At 39.9% G+C, this 14,053-nt stretch overlaps 1 protein-coding gene across 1 annotated transcript; it reads right to left on the reverse strand.

Moving 5' to 3' along the window:
- Nucleotides 1-498: 498 nt before the first annotated feature.
- mcm6 (minichromosome maintenance complex component 6) lies at nucleotides 499-12,285 on the reverse strand. The gene is made up of 18 exons (XM_086075694.1): nucleotides 12,095-12,285; nucleotides 11,575-11,721; nucleotides 10,162-10,272; nucleotides 9,942-10,029; nucleotides 9,704-9,865; nucleotides 9,460-9,625; nucleotides 9,234-9,379; nucleotides 7,126-7,276; nucleotides 6,905-7,046; nucleotides 5,165-5,306; nucleotides 4,773-4,880; nucleotides 3,466-3,621; nucleotides 3,252-3,380; nucleotides 3,018-3,182; nucleotides 2,811-2,934; nucleotides 1,358-1,543; nucleotides 987-1,126; nucleotides 499-901 (listed from the first exon to the last, which is right to left on the reverse strand). The coding sequence occupies exons 1-18, from the start codon at nucleotides 12,190-12,192 to the stop codon at nucleotides 791-793; spliced, it is 2,472 nt and encodes an 823-aa protein (XP_085931820.1). The 5' UTR covers nucleotides 12,193-12,285; the 3' UTR covers nucleotides 499-790.
- Nucleotides 12,286-14,053: the final 1,768 nt, after the last annotated feature.

A 14,053-nucleotide genomic window follows, 5' to 3' on the forward strand; every position in this document is an offset into this window, starting at 1 on the left:
AAGGATTTTCTTGTTTAATGAAACAAAATACACGAATTTCACGTTTTGCATTGAACCACGAATAGTGTATTATTTCTATTTTGTGCCATGTTTCTTGTAACTTCTCTTGCGTTCTATTTTTAAAATTCCTGTATTATTATTGCTATAACAATGCCTTTTTTGTGGTACTAATAGTTCTTATATGAAATTAATCTTTCTATATTTTAGTTCGCAATACACCTCTATACCTTAACCTTATTTACATTATGCATGAAAACGTGCACCTTATCTTATTGACTATCAATTGAATTATAAACATCCGATTAACAAAATTGACTGGTGGCCAATCCAGGGTGTACCCCACCTCACACCCAAAGCAATCTTAAGATGGGCTGCAGCTCACCAGCTATCTGAATGATCAGCACTACAGAAAACAGATTTGGTATCTAAGAAGTTATAAACAGTAAGCAAAGGCCAATATTGTATTATTAACCTAAAACACATAGTAAGAGAAAATACTAAGGCACACGCAACATTTTTATTGATCACCTACTACACAATTCAGGACAGTTGACTAAGAAGAACCGCATATTTACATCAAATGTAACAAGTAAACCTCCGTTTTTAGTTTTTAATTGAAAAGCTCAATCAAATCTTTGTACAACTCAGACCATGTCCAACGCTACTGTTATGTATTCTTGAATATGAGCATTTATTAAACAACAGGGTAACAAACTTGTTTTTTTTGGGGTTTTTTACTTTTGCGCACATTTGTATAAATGAAACAAATCAGAAGGGGCGAAAGAGGAATTCAGTCTTCAAGGGTGTAGTTGGGATTGACAACCAGAACCACGTCTTCTTCCATGCTAGCAGGTTCGGCGCCCTTAAGGCCCGACTGAGACAGCTCGATGAGGATGTGATCCTGCGCAAGTCAAAAGACACGAGATGAAGAGCGGGTCACACTCGCCGATCGGAATGGGAGTACTTTGTGCGGCAGGTCGACTTACAAAGTGCACCAGCCTGTGGATGACCTTCTCGATCAGTCCCTTCTTATTGATGAGCTCCTCCTCCGTGTCGATCTCGGACTCGATCTCCTTCAGGTACCAATTGACCACTGCTTGTTTCTTAAGCTCCTCCTCTTCCTCAGCTGCAGGCAAGATCATTCAAAACAATTGTTGAGCAATTCTTAAAACATGGGATGAAAGCGAGGAAGTCCACTTTGCCACTTGCTGTACGTTTCACTTTTAAACTGCAAGTCTGCATTTAGAACATACAGTTGAGTGCTTTCTCCAATACATCAAATGTGCATCGCACCTGATCGGGGTGGGCTGAGCAGCGTGCAAGCGTAGTGGAAAAAGGATTGCAAGACATACAGTACCTTCTTCGGATCTGCGGAGATGCAGCACCAGCAAGTTGGAGATGCGCTGGTACTCGGCGAAAGACAGACGGAGGGACGGTTTGGGCTGACTGCCAGTCTCGGCGTGGCCGTTCACAAGACCGCCGACGCCATTGACGTGACCGTTTATTCCGACGACCTCACCGTTCACTCCGTTAGGCATGTTTCCTGCATTTTAAGAGATTAATACAAGACAATCCGTTACACAGTGGACACGATCTGGTCTCCTGAGTTCAAAGTAAAAGCTGAGACAGCACAAATCAAGTGTAACCCAGCGAGCTCGTGCAGGGATGGGCAACGTAAACAAAAATGCTGGAGGGAGCCACCATTTTTCATCAGTGCTACTCAGAGGCCACACTCTTCCTAATTAATTGTATGGCAAAAATGCAGTTTTAAATATGGACAAAATAAGTTCTTCGACCCCTTCACTCCCAGCCATTTTCACTGAAGCAACCCCCCTTCGCTCCCGGCTGTTTTACTGGATTTGGATTGATTTTGCAAGGCCCACAGAATATTGTGTCCTGTTGCTATAAAAACATGGAACCTACCAAAAGAAAGATATCTAGTATGTTTCTATCTGTTTCCAATTAGCATTAGAATATAGCTAAGTGTCATCATTATTCCTAAATATGTTTACAACACCGGGAGGGAAAGCCTTTTTGCAACATGGTTGATCTCGTACTCTGCTGCCACCTGCTGGCGGTCTTTGTAATAACTGCCATTGCTGTAAGCTTTCTCTTCAGTTCAGAGGCTGCATCAAAGCCTTCTGTATGAACTAAAATACGTTTTTGGGATCATGGTAATATTTGAAATAGAACGTATTTATACTTTTTGGGGAGTATATGAGTTGTTAAATTATAGTTCATTTCTCATCCAAGGACGGCACAAAACTGCTGAACAGCAAACCAGAATAAAGTGTAAAAAAGTCATTTTGTGCATTTTTTCACAACACACTCAAAGCCATAAATTTGCATATTACATTTTTTGTGTGCATTTTTCAATATAATTGAATATTTTTGAGGTTTTTATTCCACCCGTTTACCCCTTGTTTTTTGTAAAAAAAATAAAAATAAACATTATGAAAGTTTGCAACATTAATCAAGGAACCACTCCGAGTGTGGTCGGGGACCACATGCGGGCACCAGTTGCCCATCCCAGCTCTAATGAGATCCAATACAAGAACTTCCTGTATGTAAAAATGCCATTACAATGAGAGCACAGTCATCTTTATAAAAGTACCATTTTTGATACAGCTCGTGATGGATCTTAATCTTAAAGTTTTCCTAGTATCACAAGTACACTGTTACTGTAAACAATAAAAAAAAAAACATGGAAATCAGCAATATAGCAGAAGCGCAAACAACCAACTGCTGTTTATATGGCAGCGGAACACTTGTAGTTTGTGGATGTAAATATACATGAAAGGCCTCAGTACCTTCTTCCGGAAGCTCCTCCTCTTCCTGTTCGTCATCTTGCTCCAGGTTGATGTCGGGTGTCTCCACTCTGATAATGGACTTATTCAAAAGACGGAACGCTTCCTTCACATGTTTGGGCTGCACCTTGATTCACGAGGAGGAAAAACGTGAAGAATTTCAAGCTCGGATTCATTTTTTTGCTTGAGAGCGTTTGTATTTGGAGCCACCTCGTCACAACAGTGCATCCTGGCCATGCCCTCGGAAAGGCGGATCATGCTCTCCAACTGTCGCACGGTGATCCTCCAGGCCGACTTGGTCACGCCGCCCGAGCTGTCGCGCTGCCGCAGACGCTTATACTGCTCGACAAAGAACTCCTGGGATTCGCTGGAAATCTGTCAAACGTGCCTCGTTCACACACCGGGGTTCGGCAATCAACAAACCACGGAAACCGGCGGACGCACTTTGGGTTTGAACTGCCTGGCAAACAGCAGGTATCTCCGGATTTCGTCCAACGAGTACAGCCTGTCCACAGATTCCTCCACGCGAGAGTGAAGATCGACGATGCGCCTGGCGATGGCGTAGTCCGTAACCTGCAACGCGAGCAGAGCGTTCTCCATTTCACCGGGACGTCACGTGACCCGGGTCAGCCGCCGGACGAGCAGGGCAACAACCGACCTCGTTGCAGTCATCCACCAGGATGAAGAAGAGGTCGAAGCGGCTCATGATGGGGGCGGACAGGTTGACGTTCTGTTTCAGGCTCTTGCTGCGGTCGTAGCGCCCGTTGATGGGGTTGGCGGCAGCGAGGATGGACGTGCGAGCGTTCAGGGTGGCCTGGAGATGAAGGCGGATTCCAGATGTACAACATTTTGACATTACGAACCGCACGTGTTTGCTAACAACATAGCATGAATAACCGTATTCATTTGTCATAACAATAACAATATAATAATAATAATAAATTATATTTAGAGGCGCCATTCTTGGCACTCAAGGACACCGTCCAGTAAGTTAAGAGAGGACTTAAAAAAAACAATTATTATATTATTGCCGATTATCGGTGCCGATATTTGGCATTTGGGCAAATATCAGCATCGGCCATTTTACGAATCTGAAGGCCGATAAAGCGGCTATCTCACTGAGCGGTGAATGCTTGCGAACGTAGACATTTCAAACATATTCTGGCAATTTTTCACCATCTGTGACGATCTTTTGAAACCTTTTAAGAACCTTGACCCCAAATTAGCGACATTCGCATGCATTTGTCGCTCAGTGAGATACATGGAACTTTTAGTTTAAGAATTTATTTAAATGTCCACTTTATCAAAAATTATAATGACGCTGGGAACTCCCTGCAATTTTTGTTATAAAAAGATCCAATACAAGGTTTTTTTTCTCTTTTCTGCAAATTAATATCGGTTATCGGCCTTCTTGACGGTTATAGACGTCAAATATTCATTTTAACTATTTCTATTAGTTTAACATTTTTTTCCACTTTTGTTAAGAGTAAGAAAAAAAATTATTGTACATTTAGAACAAATATAACATTTGTGATTAATCGTGAGTTAACTCGTGAAGTCATGCAATTACGATAAAAAAATGTAATCGTCTGACGCTCCTAATTTTTAATAATCTTCTCTTTTTTTTTATCGCGTCAGGCGATTATTATTTTTTATTGTAATTAATCCCATGACTTCAATAGTTAACTCACGATTAATCATAAAATGTATGTGTTCTAAATGTACAATAAAAAAAATTCTAGGTTTTCATACTCTTGTTAACAAAAGTGGAAAAAAATGTAAACTAATAGAAATAGTTCAAATTAATTTTTGACGTCAATAGCCGTCAATGGCAGTGAATGAGCTAATAATAATAATAATAATAATCGGTATCAACCTTGAGAAAACCATATGGGTCTATGATTAAACTATAACTTTGGGATAAACATTATTTGGATTCGACTTGATTTCAATTTCCACTCTCACCTTGACTCCAGCCTTCGTGATGCTGATGGTCTGTTGCTCCATGGCCTCATGGATGGCCACTTGGTCTTTTAGGTCCATCTTGTCAAACTCATCAATGCAGCACACGCCCTTAAAAAGGCAAACTCTTATTTTAACCAATTCAATTCAAGCATATTACTCATGTTACAAGGTTTCCCACTGGACATAATCGTGCTTATTCTCATACATTTCAAGTGTAGAGGTCATTTGTCAAAAATGCCAAAGCCATCACAAGTAAGAGATGAAAAATTGTCTGTTGCCATCTATTGAAGTGTAAGAAAAATACATACCCGACTGCAGACTAGGACAATTAATTAATCCAGTGCTACACAGCCCTTGCTTGATTAAATAACGACGAAAAGACAGAAACTCACGTTATCAGCCAGCATCAAAGCTCCGGCCTCAATTACAAACTCGTGGGATTCTTCATCTCGGACTACGGCGGCGGTCAGACCTGCGGCGGTGCTCGCTTTGCCACTCGTGTACACGGCTCGGGGGCTGAACTCCTCCACGTGCCTACACACACACAAGCACAGAGAGGTCAAAGTTCGGCCATTGTTTGGGTGCGGGATCGTTCCATACCCACCCGTAACAGGTCAAAATCTGTGATTGGTAACATGTTTGACCATGCACACACCAAGTTTAAACTTAAGACATGTGTAACATGTGTTAATTGAACCAGGGTTGCTTAAAGCAATTTAAATTGAAGACTTTCTAATGCTACTTGAAATTAATTTTCCCAATTGTACAAAATTGCTACAGTGTTTGTGTTGGTTCCACTGTTGTAAATGCATCATGTTACCACAAAAGTCATTCGGTAAATTATCTTTTTGAAGAATGTTTATTTTTATTGACAATTTCAGACCATTTAAAATCATAAAAATCATACCTATCATGAGGTATGGGCCGATTACCGGTTTGACGGTTTACCATGGTTTTAAAGGGATACTTGACTCATTTAGCCATTTTCAACAGTCAAAACTTGATATTTTGAGTAATAGCCAGCCAGCTTGATCGGACGCGCTAGGCGGCTAATGTTTAGCTTTTGCTTCTCTGTGACATCAATGAGTCAGAAAATAGGTTAAAATACAGCTTTCTTACTTGAGTGAGACTTCTTGACATCAAAAAGAAAACTATACAAAATCCATAAAACACGAGCGCAAAGCGTACAGTACACAAAAAATCCGCCAAAGCGGTCAAAAACCTGTATGCCCTTCCAGGCCAACAACTGTTTACTTCCTGTTTCCTCTTGCTAATATAGTTTATAGTGACAGCGCCTCTTAGCGGACAACACGGGTAACACAATCAAGCAAGCGCATCCAATCATTCATTGACATATTTGGCTACTATATTTTCTCTATAATTACTTTGATAACTTCATTATTTTTCATGTATAATTAATAGCTTTAAAAACATAGTTTCCCACTTGCTGACGACTGAAAATAACATATTTTTCTTGAACATTTGTTCTTAAACTAAATATAGAACATTTAGTACAGAAAGAAATGTGTATCTTAATAAAATAAAAATAAATGTTGATATTCTTTCTGTATTGTAACTCATTCAATGCCATTGACGACTACAAACATAAAAAAATTCATGTGAACTATTTCTATTAGTTTAACTTTTTTTTTAAATGAAAATCTAGAAAAAAAATTATTGTACATTTATAACAGATATAAAATTTGTGATTTATCGTGAGTCAACTATTGAAGTCATGCGATTAATTACGATTACAAATTTTAATCGTCTGACACCCCTTATTTTTAATAATTTTTAAAAAATTCGGGGCGTCAGGCAATTACATTTTTTAATTGTAATTAATCACATGACTTCACTAGTTAACTAACAATAAAAAAAATTATATCTGTTCTGAATTAACAATGAAAAAATTCTAGGTTTTCATACTCTTGTTAACAAAAGTGGAAAAAAATGTTAAACTAATAGAAATAGTTCAAATTAATTTTTGACTTCTATAGCCGTCAATGGCAGTGAATGAGTTAGGTATGCTGTAAAAAAAAAAAATAATAATAATAATTTTAAAAAAGCCATCAAAATGACTGCTATGGAAAAAAAAATGCTACATTGGTCACTGTGCTTGTTTGTGCACTTACTTGAGGAACTGGCTCTTAGCAGTACTGGGGTCGCCAACAATACAGACGTTGACATCTCCCCTCAGCGAGGTTCTCTCCATAGTGGTCTTGGGAACGCCCCCGAAGAGCATCAGCAGGATGCCGCGCTTCACCTCGTCATTGCCTGCAGCCACGTTCAAATCACGCATGTTTAACGCAGCGCTTTTGTGGTCCACTGGAGAAGGAAGGACCGCGACGCTGACCGTGGATGGTGGGGAAGAGGCTGGTGCACAGGTTATGGTACAGGTTCTTGTCTTGACTCATCTCAAAAACCTTCTCCCACTCTCGCTCGGTCATCTGGCTCTTGATGCTCTCAGCTGTTTGCTCTTCCTCCCGCAGCTCCTTGCCACCAAACTACAGAGACAATTCACATTTGTTATCTTTGGATTATACAGCGTGAATGTTAAAATGATAATTAGAATATGTACTGTGGTACCTTGACTTAAGAGTTTCTTTTGTTCCGTGACCAAGCTTGAAACTAAACTCACTTGTATAATTAGTCAAATAAATTGTTCACATTTGAAATTAATTGAAATGGCATTAATCTGTTCCAGCACTCTAAAAAAAACTTTAATACAGTGGAACCCTGCTTTTTTTTTTCTTTTTCTTTTTTTTTTAATCCACCCCCCCAAAAAAAAAGTAAAAAAAAATGGGAAGAAGCCTCCAATAAGTGTTTTCCAGGAAAAATGGGCTGGTTCAACATTTCTCTCTGAATAGTTGTATTTTATTGTGTTTCATTTTAATCCATTTATTTAGGTTAAAAAACAAATATATATATATAAATATCAGTATTTATCATTATTGGGTGATATGAAATACATTGTGATAATTTTTTCAGCTGTATCACCTAGACTTAATTTAATTTCCAACTTCATAGTGTGGTGCTTAACAGTTTTATATTGCACCTGAATTTAATACCAAATAATACTAGAACTCAGAGAGTTGTAAATTTCATTTAGCACATTTTGTAAATTTATTACAAATGAATCCTCATTTCAGGGGGAGTTGTTTTTGTTGTATTTTGGACTTTAAATCTATATTCTGAGTATCTGTTCTGTCTTTGTCAGAAATTAATGAAAAGTCTTTCTTTAAAAGTATCTGTCCTTTATTCAATTGAAATTGTATGTATTAGAAGCACTACTGGCAGTTAGGGGTGGGAATCTTTGAATGATTCGATTCAATTCCGATTTTTGGGCCTGCGATTCGATTCAGAATCGATTTTCGATTAGGGAAGATTTTTGATTCAAAATGATTTGATTGAAAATAATTTTTGCTTCAATCTATAGATGTGAAAGGAATCGTAATGATCTACTCCAGTCTGACTCACTAATGCTAACTAGCGGCACTTTTATCACTCAAAAGAATGGCTCCATGCTGAAAAAAAAAACTGTTTTATTGGAATAATTTGATCGTGACTTTTTCCTTCTACTCTCTAATGTGGCTTCAACTTAACAGTCTATTAGACCGCGTGGAATCACACTGCCCCTAATTGGCCAAATCGAGTACAACATGAACAGCGCTCCAAATAAAGGCACACAGACAAAGGCAAGACAGTATAAAATAATTTAAATAAAATCGATTTTGGGACCTTTAAAATCGATTCTGAATCATACTAAATGAGAACCACGATTCTTATGAGAATTGATTTTTTGGCACACCACTACTGGTAGTGGTCACTTGGTATCGGTACCAGCGAGTACGTAAAAGAGTTGAGTACTCACACTCGCATTGGCCTGAAAAAAGTGTTATTGAACATCCCTAAAAAATACATGCAAAGAGGACCTTGAAGAAATACGGCATACTATTAAATTGCAATTATATATATAATTTTTTTTAATCGTGTAATTACCATTTGTTGGGACAAGTTCAAAATCACAACACTCGTGTCATCTGTGTGCCTTTATGGGGCGTGGCCTAGTGAGTGACATCAGCAGCTGGAATGTCAGTTTGTCTGCGTATGAGCGTCTAGGTGTCAATTTTGGCCTGGCTCCTTGTGTTTTCATTGCATTTCATTTTTTCGGGTGTTTGGTCATTTGTCACATTTAATAAACGACTGGAAGTGCATCCTTGACTTGTCTTTTCCTTTACTCCAGCGGCGGTATATTTGAAGCTTTCTCCTAACTGTAATTTTGGCTTGCAATAAAACAATAACAAGACCAAGTGACAGCTCAAGTTGTGGATCGGTCAAGGTGCCACTGCACAATAATTTAATAAAGCTCTAATGATTGACAGGAACAGTTTCCATTACTTCCTAAGCAAAAAAAAGACTTTCAAAAAATGTGGGTCCATTTGTGCAGTTTGTCCTTCTTACCCGTGGGTTTGTAGGCGCAACATTACAGGCCAGGAAAGACAATTTGTACGACAGTTCTCGGACTCCCAGAGCTTTCAATCCCCTCAGACCTTCTGACTCGGAGCGCTGAGGTCCGCCTACCCTGGTACTGGTCTCTGCTCGCAGACCTGGGAAAGGAAACCACACAATTAGATGAGGGAAAAAAAAGAAAAAAAGTGAGAATGAGGAGGATAAATTAAAACCTTACCAGGAGTGCTGAGCTGTGAGACATCTGGCACCACAATCAGCGTCCCGATGAAGTCACATCGGTCTCCGGCTTGAGCCGTCTCCACCGCTTCAGCTCTCAGAACGACCTCCAGGGAGCGTGGGATGGAACCACGGGGCAGCTCCGCTTGCGTCTCCTGGATACGCACCTGAACATAACCAAAGGTGAAGCGCACCGTCAAAACGACCGCGTGACCTTCCACGCGCGCACGCGACCCCAAAGATACCTTCTGGAAGTCAATGAACTTGGACTTGTGTGTGTCGAGGTGGAAGCGCGAGCGGTTGTTGCAGGCTGGGTTGCGGCAGATGGTGGGCGGCGAGTATTTGAACTGCTGAGGGACGTCTTTGATCACCGCCTGGCAGTCCATGCACAGGAAGGTGCCGCTCGCCTGAGACCAAGAAGACGGACGGTCACGGCCAAAAACGGCACGGGTCAGCGCCGACGTGCGCGGCCAGATGACTCACCAGTTCAGGGTGGACGGGGTGCGTCCTCACAACCTGACCACTGATCCTCACCAGGGTCCCGATGCGCATGGATGACAGCTCGCGAATCCTGAAGTACGAATACAAATTTGATGTAAAGCAGGAAATGTATTGGTCTATCCATGAAGAGTTGGAAAGTGAAGAATAAGATCAAAGTAAGCTCATCCTGAAATTCTTTGTAAGTAGTGTCGATGAATCTCACTTGTGTCTAGTAGGCAGATCTTCAAGGGCCACGTAGAATTCTTTTGTGAGAGGAACATTCCCATGATCCCTGGCAAAGTTGCGGACGGCCCGACAGAGGAAGGGGTAGACTCTGAAGACAGGAAGCAACAATAATCACTCGCACACATCGATGATAAAAACATTATCAATCGAAGAAGAACGATGAATGTGCCAAATGGTGCTGTGTGTATGCACATTCCTGCATTATAAATGCACCCTAAATGCACCGTGTTGCTTGGAGCAAGCGTGTGACGTGTCTGCTTTCCCACCAACAAGCCCGGGATCTTTTGAGTTCTGGATAAAAGGAGTTCTTGGTTGTAAAAGTTCCGCAGGGAATTTACAATTGTGTTTCCCCGGCGTCTTAGAGTTCTCAGTAATTAATTCAAATGAGTTTGATGAGCCCAGCCAATGTAACCCCCCCGCCCCCCAAATTTGACCAACCAATCAGCCTTGGTCAGTGCAGCCCCGCCCACTCAAAGATCCCGCCTGGCTCAGCAAGACCCTACTGCTGAGATGGAAATTGAATTTTACCAAGGTAAATTGAAAAGTTCTCCAAAAGTTCCAGCGGTGTTTTCGAAAAAGCCCCTTCTGCCCTCCCTGAGCGTTCTTTAAGTTGCTAAATTGTACCACAGTTGGAGTATGCTGTAAAACTAAACATACAATAAAGATAATTACATGCATTCTATATTTAAATACAAGGCAGACTTCGTTTTAGATGCATCGGTGCTAAGGCTAATGCTAGCTGAATGGGAAATCCTATTGACTGGCTAGTAGCACATTAGCATCGACTTCCGGGAGTGCCGTTCCTTCAAATATCAAATATTTACACACAAACGCCGTAGTAACAGATACAACAATATTCAATCACGACTTTCTTCTTCTTCTTTTTTTTTTTTTTATCTGCGTAAATTAATATATGAATATATCCCCATGCATGCATTGACACACTTTTTATTTCTTGCTATTATTGGTTTGTATTATTTTACTTGTTGCAAATTTATTTTCTGGTTGTTATTTCGAGTCATATTTAAACAAAGACTTTTGGTTGCTGAATAAATAATAAGTTTGGAAATTGAATAATTTTTGTTATTAATCAATTAAAAATCATTTTGACTATTATTCTTCCCCCATATCTCCAAGCTCTACTACTTTGGACCACAAGACTTTACAACAGGAAGTTGCTTTTTTTTCCCATCTCATTCCTGTGACAATACTTAAATGTGATTAGTCGAAAGCTGTGGTGTTATTTTTGCTGAATTATCATTATGCAAGAAACATGAACAACACGGACTATTCACTTTAATTGGCCATTAAAAATGTGACAGGTCTGACCTAGTCCCCGGGCCTTCAGTTTGACACCCATAATGTTAATGTAATCTCAAAGGCTCCACACCTGTAATATTCCTCTTGGATGGTGGTTGCTAGCTCCTGGTTGAAGACCTCAAGATCAATGTAGCTAACCAGAAGTGTGTTCCTCTCGGGTCTAATCAGCTCCTCAGCCTCCCTGACATACTTCACTTCTCCATCCGCAGTCTGGAATCTGAAACACACACAAACAAAAAGGGTGGGGGCAAAAACAAAAATCATTATTTGAATGCTGTGGTGGAAAGTAGTGAAGTGCAAATTTACTGTACTTAAGCACATTTCATTTGCACTTTGAGTTTACCTTCATGACAGCTTTTTACTTGTATTCCATACATTTCAAAACAGATTTGTACTTTCTACTCTCAATTTCAGCTCCACTTTTGTTTTTCAAATTTTACATAAGCAAATAATTCGATCTAAAACTTACAATACTTGTAACAATATCTGTACTTGCGAGTCCCGAGTACTTTTGTCAACTCTGTTTGAATGCATATTGGAATCATGCGGTGATACAACAACAATGCAGTAAAGCGTTTTACTTGACTTACTCCTCTAAAAAAGCCTGGAATAACTTCTGACACTTGTCCGCCAACTCGTCTTTCACAGTCTCCCCGGCATTCTCTGCGGTGGCATTAGCAACATCCATGCTGATATGATCCAAAACTAATGTATAAAACTCCAAATACGAAACAACGCAGCTCCCGCACAGAGCAACGAGGTCCAGCAAGATGGCACAGTTTCGCGGGAAAACTACACCATGTGACATTTGGCGCGACGTTTTCGTCCAATCAGAACATGTATTTTTTAACGTCACAGTATTTGCAGCCAATCAAGAGTTACGCTCTTGAAATGCAGGAAGTCCCGTGTCCCACCGAATCTGATGACGTTTAGGGAAAGACTACTTTTGACGAAATGCTTTAGATTTGTTGTGTGTGCATATTATTCACTTTTAAAGTGTAGGGAATATGGTAGGTTGATCACTATTGCTTTCTAGACGTAGATAGACGTTCTTTGAACTTTTTAAATTCGTGCATATTTTTAGCACTTCTGTCAGTATAGAGTTCCACAAGTGTCCACAAGGGGGCAGTGAAAAGCCCGACATAACCCAGCATTGATCGATGACAAGCAAGGACCTGCATTTACAATCTAAATTCTAATATTTGTTCCTTGAAATAGCATTAATTTATTCCAACTCAACTTTAAACTTTAAAACAACCATTGCTGCATACAAAGTGCTGTACTGTACATGGAATAAAAACAAACAAACAGTCATGCAGTAAAGACAGGTAAAACAAAATCAAGTAAAAATAAAACTTTTTTTTTTTTTAAAGTAACTATGTAACTCAACGTGATTTCGACTGACTGTGGATAGATAGATAGAAATCAAATGTATCATAATTTTTTATCTCTTGTTAAACGTGATCAGACTGAGCAAATTAATGTTTTTGACACAATACAATTAATGTTACTGTATACCGTGCCTTGTCCAAGAACACAAGTAGCGCAAGTAGTAATATGTATAATGAGGAAATAACCTGGCATCTCTCCAATAACCATTCCCTAATTTCCATATTTTCTGTAGGTCTCAAAGCTAAAGCCCTGCCATGCCAAGTCCCACAGCAACTTGAATGCCATCTGCTCTTGATCGATTGTCCTCCAATATCCTCAACAAAGGTAATACTTCCTAAACAACTGTTTTCAGCCGACTACCTGTTTACACATCAAACCTTTACAATGAACGCAGGAACAACAGGCCCCTGCATAAGAAATCTGATCAAGGCAGGGTTCGTTCTCAGCGCCATCTGTGAGATTAAACACTTTATTATTTCATTGACTTCCCATATCCTTGCTATGTTTCCATCCGCACATGCCGGTCATTATGAACACTGTCGGGAGGCAATTGGTTTCACCTGTCACATTGTATTAATCCGCCAATAACAAAGCAGGAAGTTGTTGCACGCCATTTGGATCTCTCGCACCCTCTTTAATTCTCTTTTTGTCTTGACCTCTGGTTTTCCCACGATTGTTCAGTAGCAGGAAACTCAAGACAAACTGTGTCTGACTATGAGGGAACCTGACCACCTGTCGGCAAACACTTTGAAACGAAACACACATGCACGCAAACACACACGCACACACGCAAACTTTACATGGCCCTTAAGAGCATCCGCATCCTGAAAGTGAAGAGCTTTTAAACTTTGAATCCCGAGATTGTTTGGATACACTGAAAAAAAAACTACAAACGGCAAACCACCCATTCTCAAGTCTGTGAAATAATTCCGACAGGCAAAATGAAGCCAATGTGCTCTGAACCAAGATAACATTACTGCATGTAATGAAAATTTGAAGAGTGCAACGAATTGAAACATTTTAAAAGTAGAGTCAAGTGGCATTCATAAACATATACACACACTGGAGAACCTCGGAACACATTTATCAGAGACAACATAAGGACAGGACAGGAAGTCACAATTGTACACATGGAAGGAAATGAAAGACAGTTGCTT

Source organism: Leptonotus elevatus, chromosome 1, assembly GCF_054856555.1.
Source record: "Leptonotus elevatus isolate MCC_2025b chromosome 1, RoL_Lele_1.0, whole genome shotgun sequence".
Taxonomy (NCBI): domain Eukaryota; kingdom Metazoa; phylum Chordata; class Actinopteri; order Syngnathiformes; family Syngnathidae; genus Leptonotus; species Leptonotus elevatus.

Excerpts from the sequence above, each read along its gene's own strand:
- mcm6 (XM_086075694.1), bottom strand. The coding sequence starts at position 12,192 with ATGGATGTTGCTAATGCCACCGCAGAGAATGCCGGGGAGACTGTGAAA. Across the intron at positions 10,030-10,161 it reads GATCTGCCTACTAGACACAA|GATTCGCGAGCTGTCATCCA; the intron begins GTGAGATTCATC and ends TTCGTACTTCAG. Across the intron at positions 3,622-4,772 it reads TCACGAAGGCTGGAGTCAAG|GCCACCCTGAACGCTCGCAC; the intron begins GTGAGAGTGGAA and ends CTTCATCTCCAG.